Here is a 16784-nt window from a genome sequence, read left to right as displayed (position 1 = left end):
ACATAAAAAAGGATAAGTTGACAGTCAGAATACAGAAACATACGAAACGGACTATCGAAGTCAGTGTCCTCTGGGATGCAGTTAAGCCCGCTCTTGTTCTCGATGCCGGGTCAGTCTTTTAGCGGATCGTAAATCAGAACCGGGTGGAAACATTTATATGGACGGCTCGGGAGCCAATCAGTGCGAGTCCGTTATCCTAAAACTTCAGATGAATAACGACTCTGCAAATTAGCTGTAAAGCAATAACAACGCCATTAATAATACAAAGCACAGTTTCGATTATAAGATGATATAGAAATGAATTTGAACAGAAGAGAAATAAAAGAAAAATGTCATTGTCTTTTTAGGGACAGCATGTTAATTTAATTATCCCCTTAATGCACAGTTTTTTTTAAAAAGGCCGGCCAAAAAAAATCAATTTTTTTAAATGTAAAAAAACACAATTTAGAACGTTGTCTTGGCAAGAAAACTACAAAAATACAAAAATAATGGATATTTATGCAATTGGTATGATTTCTAATTTTCAGAATATTACTATTATTATTATTATTATTGTTATTATTGTTATTATTATTATTATTATTATTATTATTGTTGTTATTATATTTTATTTTACATTATATTTTAGTAAAATATATATTGAAAAATGAGCGAATCAGAATCTGAATATGAATACGCTGTCGGAAAGCGGTTCACAAGGAAGAGATAAGTCGTAAGTGATAAGTAGAAAAAGGATATATTTTATACTTGAATAAGTAAGTGTTATAGCTTACAATCCCATGTAAATGATAAATATCAATAAAACGATTGTTTTGTTTTTGCTTTCACATTGTTATTTTCAATTCTCGATTGCATTCGAGTGTGAAAAATTATAGCAACATACAGTACAACGCCGCTCGAATTATCTCGAGTGTGCAGTTTGACCAGTTTAGCGCGCCCGAGTTAACTCGAGCGTGCACGTTAAGGGGTTAATTAATTTTGTCATCCGATGGTCAATGTAACTGCTAGTCAATAAATCGGCTATATTGATTTATCGACCAGAAGGTCCTCTGATAAAGATGTGTTTGCACAGCGAAACTCCTTTTCAAAGACAAGTGGACTTACACTGATTGCCTCCTGAACCACCCGTATGCGCATCTGTAGTTACTAGTTCGTGGATCCTTATGCAAAATGATGATTGTTTAAGTAAATTGTGAGAAACATAAGTCAAACGAAATGTCTTTTACCATTTAATAATCGTTTGCATACGAAACCATTCTAACTCTGAACTCATAGAAACGTTACTGTTTTAACAGTTTTTTAAAATATAAACGAATTTGTGCCGCATTTTCCACCAAAGAGTTATCAGTCGATTGCCAAGGGTATAATAATTATAATAAGTTAAAAATAATGTAACAATACACGTACATTCTTCGAATGTTTTCTAAGTTTTGTATTCGGTATATTCATTTTTGTCATAAATCCATCATATTTAGAATGTCTGGTAAGAATTGAAAATTTTATTCCAAGAACGAGAAGTCGCATTCATCGGAGTCGTTGATTCTAATTAGGTCTTGTACAGGACTGAAATAAGCGTAAGCTCGGATATCAAAAGTCTACATGTCATATTTTAAAAAGTCGAAGCATCCAGTACAAATAAAGCTAAAGCGGTCTAGACGCTTTGAATATTTGATAAATATTGGCATGATGATTTGTGCAATTTTTATCAAAGCCAAACGCGCTATACATTTTGGAATTCTATTCGACGGTGACTTAATTAAGAGACTGGAAAGGGTTGCCTATAACCTTCGGGTACAATAGTCACGTCATGTTTGAACGATAGGGAGGGATCGATCGATGAAAGAAACCAGGCTTACGTATTAAAGCCAGGCAAGCAGTCTTGTTCGTATAAAAAAGGCATGAGAAAATCTTTGATCCACCTTCGCGGTTATTTACGTAGCCCTTCCTATGATCAGTGACTGTACCGTTGCTAACAATAACGTGGACTTATTCACAGAAATCCTCGTATTCCAAAATTAATTATATCCTTCTTAGCCAGTTTGCCGTTTCTGACGAGTATACTCGTCATAACACAAAATATTGCCATTTCTTTATGACTATAGCATACTCGTTGGAAGCAGCTAACTGGCTAAGAAGGATATATACATTGATATTCTTTGTTGAATTATATATTTTATAAAAATGTTGTATTCAAAGTATGAAGAAAATCTAACATATACGGTGCAAGTACTATACTTACACACTTTTCAAAGAGATTGCAACAGCGAGCAGGTTAACTACCTAAATTCGAGTTTGTGACAACTACCTATTAAAATATATTGTTTATAAAATGAGTGTGAGATTAATTTTCACGTACAAATTAAATATAACATGTATTGCATATGTTGGGAGTGGCAAGGAGATGGGAGGATACTCGAAGTAATAACTTCTAGATCCACTTATGGTAGAAAGAATAAGCAATAATATTTACCTATTAAAATATATTGTTTATAAAATGAGTGTGAGATTAATTTTCACGTACAAATTAAATATAACATGTATTGCATATGTTGGGAGTGGCAAGGAGATGGGAGGATACTCGAAGTAATAACTTCTAGATCCACTTTTATGGTAGAAAGAATAAGCAATAATATTTACCTATTAAAATATATTGTTTATAAAATGAGTGTGAGATTAATCTTCACGTACAAATTAAATATAACATGTATTGCATATGTTGGGAGTGGCAAGGAGATGGGAGGATACTCGAAGTAATAACTTCTAGATCCACTTATGGTAGAAAGAATAAGCAATAATATTTACAGAGCAGAATCTGTCAGACTCAGTGTCTGCGGTTAAGGGTTATGCTCGTTTAAGGAGTTCAAGAAATTAAACGGTTGTCCAACTAAAGACATTCGCACGCAGTGTTGCGAAGGAATGGTACACGGTCGCATCGATAAAGCTATTCACCGTTCCTCCCTCTTGCAACGTTAGCGAGCGAAACGATAGCGCGTCCATTTCCCCGCTGAAACGAGCTGAACGAACGAGTCGAGTGTCTACTTGACGCGTAACGTAAGGCCTTTGAAAATTGTATAAAAGCTGGGGAACGGCGAACGTGCCAAACGGAAAGACTCCCCGGGGACTTTTCCTCTTCTTTTTTTTTTTTTGTTCACAGCGCGTTAACAGATCGCATAAAGATTACTAATGGAATCCATACGAGCGTATAAAAGTTGTTCGCCGCTAGCCAAGGCTCGCCGAAACACTAGAGGGGTTGGATGTTCCACTAGGCGACGTACATTAGCCAGTTACCACATACACTTTCCATTTATAAACGTCGGAACACTGGTCGAATGCGAAGCAAATGGAAAAGCAATATGGAATCCTTGAAACACGGCATATAGATCGGCTGTAGAACTTCGCTTTTGAAATGTTCTTTTTAAAATGATCGACAATCCGTGCATAACATGGATAAATTACAATAAAACTTGATTAACACGTTCCGTGCCGAGCTTTTTTTACTCGAATCTTCACACTTTGATATTTTACTAAAACTTGATGTATTACGTGCAATTATTAATTCTCGTACACATAACAACGTAACAAAAACTTATCAACGCCCATTCTTGCGGTGGAAATTGATTCTTCGGTTCTAAATTTCTTGTAAACAATTTGTTCAGTTCACTAAGTAAACATGCAAGCGTGTACCATCGATGGTACACGTGGCACGGAACGTGTTAATAGAGATTCATATCATTTATACAATCCTTCTCGTAGAAACAATATCCGATTTGTTTATTTTTCCATTTATTTAATTCCTTATTTTTGAATGTAGGCAAATCGTCGAGAAAGAGAATTTCTATAAAATTCGCCCCAAAGTTATGTTATGATTAGACCGAGGATCTTTATGCAGGGAACAGATATAATAAAAAATGCATTGCTTTTTTAAATAATTTCAACAAATTATGCATACTCTAAGGACATTCTTAAGTTCTTCCAATGTCTTCATTGTTCGGTATTTCTAGTTATAATCTTATTTTCTATACTGTTCGATTGCGTTTAGAATTAATTACAGCTAAAAATACTCTAGCGCTTTTTACGGGGAAAGCTAGCAAATAAAATGTACGTCGACGTACTAACAACTGCTGACAATACGTTGACGTATAATCTCAGTAACGACATAATGCAGGAGTATTTCCCACGAGAACTTGGGTAATGGGCGATCTTCTTTACGATGCAGATTACAAACGTGTTTACATATAAGTAGTATGTAAGTATGAATTTTAACGGCTATCATTTTAAACACGTTCTTGTAAATGCGAAATGATATGCGTGTGAAAAGGTTATTTTGCTGATCAACGATAATATTCAAATATCGGAAAATCTCTCACCTTGAGAAAGATCAATCTTCCGTATCATACTAAAACAAACGTATTCTTTTTTCGCATATTTTCTCGTTGCATTAAAAACAGCGGAGATACGTGACGGTCTATTTAACCCTTTGCGATCATGTGACATCAACCTAACTCGACATTGTTGAAATAGAGGGGAGAAAACATTTTCGACCGCGAAATGTTCAAGTAAAACAAAATGAGTGTTTCATAATTCGAAAGAGAGGTGTACGAGGTAATAAATCCTATTGATTCACCTGCATAAGTTTCCTTCGATATTTGTTGATAAAAGGGGTGGATAGGTACAGCTAGTCACTAAAATAATCGGACATATCTCTTTTAAAACGTATCCAACCGTATTAGCGAATAACTATCCCTCTATGGATATTCTATAAATTGATCGTGCACTCGAGATGTCAATAATATCGTTTGCTGCAAAAAATCCGAAACACATAGTGATATTCCACTGGCACGAATCCTCGGACGACGAACCATTTTAATATCTATACAATTGACAATGATCCCAATAATTCTCACCTTTATTCATTAATTTCTCGAGACATATTTTCGAAGATTCTTCTCGTAGATCTATTCTCTCTGTAGCTCCTAGTGCAACAGCAATTCATCTAATTCAATTTCTGTAAATTGAGCAATTGGAGAGGTGACGATTGGAAGTACTTGAAGTCAAAATGACCCGGTAATCGCAGCGCGAACGTTGAACGAATAATTATCTGGTTTTCGCCTATAACGAAGAGGCGCACGCGGCGTCTCGGCCGCATCAGAAAATATTCGTGGAGTGCATTTTAGCCAGTCTCGAGTTTGGCTGATTGGAGGAAACCCATGGGAGTCGTTTCGTCGTCGAGTCTACACCGCAGTCTTTTTAGATTCTTATTCCACGTATCCCTCTCCCTCCCTCCCCCCCTCCTCTCCGCACCTTTTACGGCTCTTCTCCTGGACGTTCTTACTTGCATGCCGACCACCAAGATCTTTTTACGCGACGGATACACGTTTACACACGGGGAAAACGTGTGTAAATGGCGGACGTGAGCTCTGCGCAGCCACCCGGGTACGCTTTTCGTTCGCGCAACAGCTCTTGAAAATTTTACGCCAGACGCAACGGAGGAGAGGATGAAGTTCGAGAAGAAGAAGAAGAAGAAGATCGTACCGGGGAACGAACGAACATTCCTGCGCCAAGGATCGCTTCGAATTTTCGCGTCTGCGACGTTTTAATAAATTAAGGAACCTTCGGCCGGCCCTCTACCTAGATGGCTGAACCGGGAATCGTTTATGGTGCTTTCGGAATGAATTTGTTATTTTCCCATGCCACGATCCTACAGAACTCTCTCTCATTGACCTTTCTCGGAGGCGTTCCCGGCTACGGCTCTGCGAGCGGATAAATTTTAGATAGACTGGTTTGTCTGTAGTTTCGTCAATTTTTCAAATGTACCGGGCTCCTGAATTTTTACAGAAGTTCGCATCGAACGTGAAAAAGAGGTTTAGGCAAAAAGGTCCGAGTGTTTGGTTGAGAATACATTCAAACGCTTGGGAATTGACAGGTAAGGCAAACAGGTACACGCGAGCGACGTGAGCAGACCAGGTCCGAAACGTAATTCAATATGAATGCGATGTCGTTAATTAAATGTTATTAATATTATTGTACAATAATATAATTGAGTAGACAGAGTACAAATTAAGGTATGGAAAGCTATATTTCTACATTTAATTGATCTATTTAAGACACGTACGTTTCATTCTGATTCTATATTTGAACTGTCAGGAGCTCTTTTCATTTTGTTTATAAGAATTTTTATCCATACGAAAATTACAAAAAAACCTTAGGCTACCTTAAGACCATAAGTCTCGATGCAAATGCTTGCGTCGAAATTATAACAATATCATTGCTCCAGCTTAACCGTAACTTAACATTATCTAACTTAACCCCTTGCCGTACTTTGACGTGTCCGACATGTCGTGAAGATTTTTAGTAATAACTTATTCTGCATAGATGTTGTTCTGTCCTTTAAAATTCGAATAAAATTCTAATCTCTTGTCAGCGATATTTTGAGCATTCAAATATATTTAGACGCATAATAAGTATCAATTTTTTTTCCCTTCTAAGAAGTTATTGCAATCCAAAAATTTCTAATCGAAGAAAATGGTATGTCAAGGGGTTAATGCCATTCTTGTTAAAAAAATCTATTATAATTCCAAGAGCTTTGATATCTGGACTAGACAGTGTTCGTACGATGTTAACAATTATTTACAAGCGATTCAGTTAATGTATCAATATACCGTGATCCAATTGCCAAGATCATGTTAAATAGCTGGAACAACATGCACATCACATTTTCTCCAATCTTCAACCGTACCATGTTCTAATGGTCCGAGAAATAATTTGTTTACGTCCGCAAATCGAAATGTTGTATTATCTGCTGCAATATAATGTTTAACTTGCGATCAAATCATCTCGATTTAGTTTAAATAAGAATATTCCAAATTTGTTATTGAACATGTTGCTCAAGTTACTGAACACAAATCTTGGCAATTGGATCACAACATTGATACGTTAACTTAATCGTTCACGATTAACTGAAATTCTGACAGATCAGGATCAGAATACATTCACATATACATATATCTAATAAATAGATAAATTAAATGTAGAAATATAGTTTTCCCTACGTGAATTTGTACTTTCATTTGCCTCCTTATTTATATTATTGTGTATAGCAATATTAACAATATTTAATTAACGATATCACATTAATATCGAATTACGTTTCGGGTCTGATCGCGTCGCTCGCGTGCAGCTGTTTATATTCCCTGCCAATTCTTGTTGAATCGGACATGGTCGTTGATATTGTCGATGAAATGTTCGTTTCTTTAATATTAACCCCTTGACATACCATTTTCTTCGCAGTTACTGCGATTAGAAATTTTTCGATTGCAATAATTTCTTAGAAGCGAAAGAAAATTGCTGCTTATTGTATATATATATGCCTAAATTCACTTAAATGCTTAAACATTGATGACAAGAGATTAGAAATTTATTGCAATTTTAAAGGACAGAATAACAGCTATACTCGATAAATTATTACTAGAAATTTTCATGACGAATCGAACTCGTCAAAGTATGGCAAGGGGTTAAATCGAAAACTCGATTCACTTTTATAACCAGTTACAAATTGTACAAGCTGATTTTAATAAAAGATCTGCTACGTTCTTTGTTAAACAATTTTCATTCTGTTTTATTTATTTCATTTATAAACACTCATTCAGTGTTATATTTCTATTGGATCGAAGTGTTCGTGAATTCAAAAGACAAGATGTACGAGGTATATATTTCATGTCGATTGTAATATACTTGACATTGATACATTCAGCGCATGGTTTGCCTTTAAACATAAGGGGGACTATAGTTTCTTGGATTGATCGTATCAACATCGCGTAGCAATTTTCTAGGTTGTCTGTATAAATCGACCTTCGGGACGCTCTATTTATAACTTTAAAAGACACTACAGTTTTTTCAATACTGTAATAAATACGCAAGTCACAGTGCCGTATCTTGTACGTATAGGATACAAGGTGATATAATCGTAAAAAGAACGATTCAACATGAAAAATTAAATCGATTTTATTCAGTTATTAACGCGCAAATTTAATCTTTTATAAAACGAAGTCTGGCTTTTAAAATATGCATTGTCTTCTTTCGAATTAGGTACATATTTCTTCGCTTCAAATCCCCGCTTCGCATGAATTCCGCTGAACCGAAAACTCTGTTTTCCATATAACCAAAGAAAAACGATAGGATCAAAATTATAATCCGATAAATCATGAAATCTACCGTTTTCGTTTCTTCTAAAAACCTGTGTGTGTACGATGTTATCCATCAAATATGTTTAGGTAATAATTTATATGTATAAACATGTATTGTACGTAAGAGTAGCGTAACGCTGTGAATTATCAATTTTCATTTTTCTGTTACAGGTGAGTAATGAAACACAAGATATCAAAGGACGTATTAGGAGCAGAGAAATCTCCACGGTATCTCTTAAAGGTAGTTTCCATAAAATTTCAACTCTATTTCACAACTTCTATAGAACACGATAAATAACTCGAAGACGCGATAGGTCGTTTCACTCGGCGGCTGTTAAAGTGAAATGAGAATAGCTAGCCGTTGCGTCATGTATATTACATCTCCATGAGTAATTAGTGATAACATACTAGATTATTTGCTAGGTAAACATATATTTGAGCGTGCCGCGTTCGAAGCGTGTAGCAATGGCCATTTCGAATTCAGCACGCTTAAATTACCAGCCAAAATTGCGTTCTTGTATCCATGCGAGATAGCCACGATTACATGGCCGATTACCCAGTTCATTCAAAATTTCGGTGTTGATAACAGGCTGTAACTCTCTTTGTTCCTTCAACTCTTTCAACGACGCTACGTCCAATTTTGGCCGCGACTGTGACACGGTAGGTCGTATACGATTACGGTTGTAATGAGGACAAAATGAAACAAAAATCTAGTATTCGAATAATATTATTCAGTGCGTTCGATTTTACTCTCTCGGGGCAAATATCTCGAAAAATACGATTGATATAAAAAAAATGTTTAACCTTCGCGTAATTCCTTTCCGAAACAAACTTTTAAAAAGTTAACATGTTGTTAGCATTTGCAACTAGCGTTGTGTCAATGAAATTTTCAACATGTACGATATAAGTTACCGAGAAGTATCAAATGCGTTTTTTAAATGTTCGGTATAGACCCAGTTAAAAAAGTGAAAAACGAGTTATTTTGCATTCTTTTTATTCCAAGCAATAGCGAAATTTAAAAAAAAAAAGAGTATTTTAGTTATTGTACAGTGAACCAGTGTCTCTCTAGCATTTACACAAATATTTAAATGATTTGCACCAGTTTTAAAACAATTAGACCGTTTCAAAATGTGTGCGGACACTTTTGCTGCTTACTGTACATTCTGATTATATTACGGCAGAAATGGAAAAGATAATAAACACTTTAAATTAAAATAGTTATAATCTAGAACGCGTAGCAAGGTTCGCTTTAATCAAACAAATTACAACTATATCGCAACTATATTCTTTATTACCATAAACTTACTCGTCTAAAATATATGTAGATATACAAATACACAATTATAATACATACATGGATACGTATATTCGCGTAGCGGAAAATATAACGACAAAGATCATTTTTCTCAGTTAGAATCGTGTTTCGAACGACGGTGAAGCGGTCGAATGAATCGTTTCTAAACTACAAAATCTGAGGCCGGTTCTCGTTCATGTTTACGAGGTAACACGGTCGACGCGCGCCTACGTGATTATACCGGATTATATTTAAAGGAGAGTTCAACGAGTGGAAGACCGCGAAGCTTCCCACAATAGAAAGAGGCGGCGAGAGGGTCGGAGGGGGGATAAAGAGAGAGTATGAATTGATCGAGTGACTCGAGGGACGAGACAAAAGGACGAAGGTAGTTGAGTAGATTGTCTCCAAACTGCACGCTCTAAGACGTTCCAGAACGATCCTAAGGCACGGACAATTAGGCGATCGGATCGATCGAGGGAACGGAAGACGATAGATCCATGCGGACGTTGGGAAACTTGGTGTTGACGCCGCGCCGCGCCCGGGCCGGTGTGTGTTCTCTGGCCGTCGTTATTGCCGATGCACGGAGCCCCCTCGAGTCTGCTCCTCGCATTACTTACGGATCCGCAAACACGAGAAGATTGACAAACTCTGTACACTCCGTGGCGGAACTATTGCCGCGCAATTGACCTCATATCCAGCCGTTATTACGCTCTATGATATTAGATTAGATGGAACAAGATTGGACCCGGCATGCTTGGCCATGAAAATTACGCGAATGCGTAAATGGGTACGGTAGTATTTCTCCTTGGATATCGTGGAAATTCGCCCGAAATTCGATGGAAGATTCTCTACATTGAAACCCTTCCTCCAACTATTCCGAATTAGTCCTTTCAACGACGACTAAAATAGAAGAGGATAATAGAAGAAATATTTGCTTTTTCTACTATTTTGAAGACTCTTTACACATATACTACTGTGATCAAAAAGTAAGGTGAATTTGTTTATAAAATGTAAATTCTTTGTTTACTCTTCCAAATCAATTTCATCCCCTTCAAAGTAATCCCCGTCCGATAAAACGCACTGTTTCCGACGCTTTTTCCAGTCCTCGAAACAGTCGGAATAGTCTTTTTCCGGTATAGCCTTCAAGACCTTCTTCGATTCGGTTTTTATCTCCTTAATCGTGTCAAAACGGCGTTCCCGCATCGGCCTTTTGAGTTTGCTGAATAACCAGAAGTCGCACGGAGCCAAATCAGGCGAATACGGTGGTTGCGGAACGATATGAGTCGAGTTTTTGGCAAAAAAGTCGCGAAGAACCAATGCAGTATGACATGGCACCAATCGAGACTTGACGCGTTTGAGACACAAATCATCCTTCAAAATGGTTTGGGCTGAACCAAATGATATTCCAACACTATCAGCGAGGTCTCTTATTGTCAATCGACGATTTTCAAGCACCAAATCTTCGATTTTTTTGGACGCGGCCCTCGTCGGTAGACGTTGATGGTCGTCCAGAGCGCGGTTCGTCTTCAACGCGTTCTCGGCCCGCTTTGAACTTGTTGTACCACTTATAAACGTTTTTTTGTGCCATAGTTTGACCACCAAAGGCCTTCCGTAACATTTTCAACGTGTCCGCACAAGAATATTCGTTCCGCAAACAAAATTTGATGCAAGTTCTTTGCTCAACAAAATCACCCATTGTAAAAATCGAAAAATTCACTTTTGGTTGTTTACAAAAACACGTGTAACTCGGAGATAATTAAACCTTTTGACAAACAGACACTTGGCAAATGTTACAGACAGTCCTACCAACCTAGGAAAAAAAATTACCTGCCTTCCTAATGCCCGGAAGTTTTAAATGACAATTTCACCTTACTTTTTGATCACAGTAGTATCACGCAAAATAAAAGTTATCTACGTTAATCGTAAGAAATATAAATTAGATGAAAATATCTTTTCTCTCTTAACAATCGTGATAAGCTGAAAATAATTTAACGATATCCTTATATTCTTCTAATGTCTTTAATTCTGTATTCGTATAAATGCATACAATCCGCGGTCTATTCGTAACTGTTCCGGTCAGAACCGATACACAGGGTGTCTCATAATTATGTTAAAATCCGGAGGGTGATTCCTGGGGCCATTTGAAGTAACTTTTTCCTTAGCGGAAATGCAATCCGCGGCTTTGTTTACGAGTTATTAATGAAAAACGTTGACCGATGGGAGGCGAGCTCGCCTAGCGCTAGGCGGCCGAGCCAATCAGCGAAACCGGGCTTCGCCTTGCGCCAGCCGAGCTCGTCTCTCATTGGTCGCTGTTTTTCGTTAATAACTTGTAAACAAAGCTGCGGACTGCATTTCCGCTAAGAAAAAAGTTATTTCAAATGACCTCAGGAATCATCCCCTTGCGGGTGTTAACATTATTACGGGATATTAACATTATTACTCTGTATAACAGTTTGGCTTGTACCTTCAGAACTCTTTCAACCCTTGTCCACAACAATTTGCGTCTACGCGAACGTCCGCGGACCAGAAAAGAAAGCGACAGATATTCATATGAGAATGATTAAGGACGGGCATCTTACTGCGGCCCGGCGATACCCAGCGTTCCACGAAAGATCGGTTTCCGTCTGAAAGTTGAATTCGAATCCGAAGCACCGAGGGAAAACCGTATAACTTCCTAATAAAGTATTTAGCCGACGGATGGAAGCGCGATGTGCCACGGCTACGGAAGCCGAAGGAGGAGAGTTTGGTACGGCGGGAGTTTCAGTTTCCGGGTGATCTGTGGCTCCCTCGTCGTGAGAATCGATGCCGCCAGCCGCCCAATAACCATACATCGTACGACTATCACACCCCTGGGGTATATATACCCACACGCCGCGGCCGCGCCGTATACCGTTCTCTCTTTCCACCACAGATAGTCCCGAGCACTCCTCGACTTCTCTTCCCCTCACCTGGCTGCCTTATTACAAACAGCGAGACGTGCCTGCAGTCGTTTCGAGCGGAAAAAATTATCCGGCTTCCGAATCATTATTCGGCTTTTTTCTTCGTTTCAAGGCTTTCTCCGCGGAGAAAGGCGAGCTTTTTGTTGCATTGGATGTTCGAAAACGCGTGATTTAATCGTCGGACGGATAAAGCGATCTGTCCAGTGAACGAACATTGAACGCTTTATCTGCGAACGTTCGTTCTTTTAAAATCGGAAATTAACAGTTAACGATTTCTTAGCACTTAACGGATTGGTCACGTAAATCTACGTTTTATCATTCTGACTTTTTAGGACGGGCCACGCGTAGATTCACGTTTTCGCTTGAATTTTTATTACGCTGCGTTAATTCTTCATTTTCATGCGTATTGAGTTTTTTTTGTTACTAAATAACTCCGTAACATTTTATCGACAATAGTGTCGATTTAATGAAACTGCAACGCTTTAAAACCATATATACGTGTTTATTTAATTCTCTGAAAAAGTGCCCGAAAAGCGAGAAAAACAGGGAAAAAACAACCCGTCTGTTAAGCGTTAAAAAATTACTCGAAAACTACTATAATCTCATGCACAATTCATCAAATTATTCAGATTTATATAAAGCAGCAAGTTCTCTTGAAATTATTATTTCAAAGAAAATGATCGAGCTTCGTTAAACACAGTTTAATCATTGAAAAGCCTGCTAATAGACTTCGGGGAAATAAAGTTGCATGTTTGTTAATCCTTTAAGCGTTTAGTCTGCACTTCGTACGCACCATAATTGGTGTACAATTTACTAAATGAATATAATGCTAGTACAAACGATATAATACGAGTGACGTTCATACGATACGAACATGATATAAAGCCGTAAATGTCATATAACATAAATGTTCATTCTACTATACTTTCTCACGTTAGTCAGCACCGGAAAGATTAAAATGATTTTGAATTTTAATTTAGAGTATTTTCCTATCTTCATGTTAAACTGAGTGCGTTTTGTTTGCATATGTTTTTTCCATCTAGAATTCTTCCGTCTAGAATCGTGCCGAGGTATTTAACCGATTAAAGGTTATGATGAACGTTACATTTTCATAGAATACGGGAAATGTTCATTCGCTGCGGATAGTAATTCATTGAGCAGATCACCTTAATTGGATTTACGTTTTTCTTACGATCCAGTGGACTATAATAGTTCAGTCGGTTGCCAAGGAAGTCACGTAACTAATCCAGTAGATCTATTGGCACGCAACATTACTATTCTAAGCTATGCTATTGATCGTATAGAGTAAACAGCTTAATACGTATGTATGTAGTTTCGAGGCATCAGTACTAATTACTCAAGTGTCAAGATTGAGTAATTTCTAATTCAGTTTCTGGTGTTATGTAGGGATGAAGTATAGCGTCTAAAATTTTTTACCCGTCTTTTTACGCATTTTTGTGGATTTCCAAAAACGAGAATGAACACTGGGAGATAAATAATTTATCTAATCTAAATCTAAATCGAGATTCTTTTTTTAAAACGATTTAGCTTATTAAGTACGCTCGCTTTCACCCGATTACTTATTTTTCGTAAAACTTGAAATAATCGTTAAATGTAACAGTTCCGGAAATGTCCATTAATATACCAAATTTTTAAATTTATAAATCCATAATTTTGTAGAAATCGATGTAACATTTATCCCAGATTCTTATAAGATAGTTTGTAAATCCGCATATCACTCCGATGTGACATGTTTGTTGTCGTCATTGTTGCAAACAATATCGATGAAAGGTATAAACGACAGCAAGAGGATGAGTAACCGTGGATTGCTTTTTCTATCCCTGATTTGGTAATCAGCCTGAATCGCGAAAACCACTTATCTTCGCCGCATCCAATTTGCTCAAGTGACTTCCGATTGTGCAATATCGAGAAATGAAATTCGGATGAAAATTGAGATCGTTTGTCATGTCCAGTTCTACTCACCGACTATACGGTATATCTGTTCTGAAAGTTGGATGAAAATTTCCCATTGGTAAGCTGCTTGAGAACGTAGCGGTTATACGTAATTGAAATGCAGATATAGAAAATTAATGCATGTGAATTACCAGACTGCGGATTTTATGCTTTTAGGCCAACAGCGTGTAGCTGAAATATAAAATTGTCGTAAATGACGTTGCGAAGACATAAAGAGAATCTAATAATATTGATATACTATTTTCAATTTATCAAATTGATTAAAAGAGGTAATCTATTTTTATTTAATTTCTATTTCGTATAGTCGCCTTGGAAAATTTTTATTTTGCATAAAGATCCGCGGTCTATGAGTAACAGTTTTTTTTCAATCGTTTTGAAGATAAAAAGAAACAGATTTTGTTAGTTGGAAATGATCGCAAAGAATACTAAGTTTATTGCATCTTGTGGAAAATTTGATTATTTAGATCAAAATTCTCACGAAAATATTCTATTTAACATTCTCCAATCGTTCCTAGCATATAATATACATTGATGATACTTCCAAAAATTAAAATTCATACGATTTTTGATAATGAATATCGCTTACAGCAACGAAAAAAATTCTACCTAAAAAAGTAACAAATTACGTTTACCATTGTTTGATTTTCTACACTGTTAAAGGTATTAAACGATTCGGTGCAATCTTATTGATATATACCACGATCGAACTTTTACAAATTCGAATGGTGAATATCACCGGAGTATCTATCGAAGTGCAATAGAGTGTTACATAGGAAGGGTGACTTGAGGGCGGTGTTCCCATATTTTTTGGAGCTCCACTAAAATTTATGATAGCTCATGATTTATAGGAATAGCTGGCCAGAGTATGATCAAAAGGGCAACACGTGGCACATGGTCGAATTTATCTCCCTGTCAGCTGAAATATGACGATCATGAAAGTGCACTGTATTAAAAAACAGAGTTCCTGACATAGCACGTACAGGAATCGGTAAAGGATAATTAGGGCAAATGGAAAATATGAACGATGGAAAACGAAAATCAGATTTATTTCACCGTCAAAGAAATTGTAACGCGCGCTCGCGTTTTCCTATAATTAGCGAAACCAAAGGGAGTTGATTTCAGCGAAGCGACCGTCGAAATGAAAATTGAAGTCGGTCCGTGTACATCCCTTTGTAATACGATCGTTTCCATGGGAAGACCTACGAAATTTCGAAACTTTGGAAGCACCTGCTGTGGCAGAAGTGCTATAATTTGTTGTAGCTTCTCCGAAACTGTTGCAAAATTACCAAGTTCGTAACCCTCGCCAAGATTCCATTCTGTTTATGTGTTTGTTAGTTTACAACTATAAATTGTGTTACACAGATATATATATATATATATATATAAATAATAATTATATTATTATTATTTTGTATTTTATATTATATGTAATTATTACTTCATAATAGTTATTAATGTAATATAAATAATAATATAATATAAAATATATATATATAATAATAATAATATAAAATACAAATACAGATATATATATAATAATATAATATAAAATATATTATTATTTATATTACATTAATAACTATTATGAAGTAATAATTACATATAATATAAAATACAAAATAATAATAATATAATTATTATTTCATAATAGTTATCTGTACATTCGGTAACCTACAACAATAATTGCAGCAGTTTAAATAAGTAGAAAATTATACTAGTAGCAGAGAAGGGGTTTATAGATATGTAATAAACTGTTATGGAAGCTAACTTCGACTTATATATTAGAAAACTTCGAAACAATGTTACGACTTTCTTTATCGTGAATATTCGCGGTTATGCAATTTAAGCTACTTCAACCCGAAGTTAAATCTTCATACCACCCCATTATTTTGCAATCATGGTTTTCTACGAAGCTATCGTCTATCAATTTCATTCGATCCCATTTTCTTGTCTTTATTAAACGATTTTATGAATCCAACATTAGACCTATTATACTATGCAAACGTAATTTATGCGAATGAACACCTCCTCCTCCTGTGAATGAACATTTCCTTTATTATACGAAGAAGTAACACACATTTATTAAACCAATTTTCAAATTAGAATTTATGCAGTAGTTCTATTATATACCTACAGGTGTTTCCAGATGCCATTTTGCTTCCACTTACAACTTGTTTCACATTTCATTTGTTTAATTAGTACTTGTCTTAACGTCGAATGTGTTCAAAGCAAATATTGAACAGATTGGTATCCGGATAGAAATCTATGTCATGATCATGTGTGATTCGAAAAATGTATTTTTTATTTGCTGCATTTTAGTGTATTTCTTTACATAAAATGCTTTCGAACATTATCCAGTTGTCGGTGACGGACAATCGTAACAGATGCGACGTA

At 36.3% G+C, this 16784-nt stretch overlaps 1 protein-coding gene across 1 annotated transcript in view; it reads left to right on the top strand.

The window, feature by feature from the left end:
* LOC117223829 (protein muscleblind-like) overlaps positions 1-8492 on the top strand; it is a 609735-nt gene extending 601243 nt beyond the window's left edge. The window contains exon 5 of the mRNA XM_076526702.1: positions 8355-8492. Coding sequence (XP_076382817.1) covers positions 8355-8477 — 123 coding nt within the window. The 3' untranslated portion in view covers positions 8478-8492. The remainder of the gene's footprint in view (positions 1-8354) is intronic.
* The last annotated feature ends 8292 nt before the right edge of the window (positions 8493-16784 follow it).

Source organism: Megalopta genalis, chromosome 15, assembly GCF_051020955.1.
Source record: "Megalopta genalis isolate 19385.01 chromosome 15, iyMegGena1_principal, whole genome shotgun sequence".
Lineage (NCBI taxonomy): Eukaryota > Metazoa > Arthropoda > Insecta > Hymenoptera > Halictidae > Megalopta > Megalopta genalis.
Note: the sequence above shows the minus strand (reverse complement) of the source record. Positions and strands in the feature narration are given on the sequence as shown.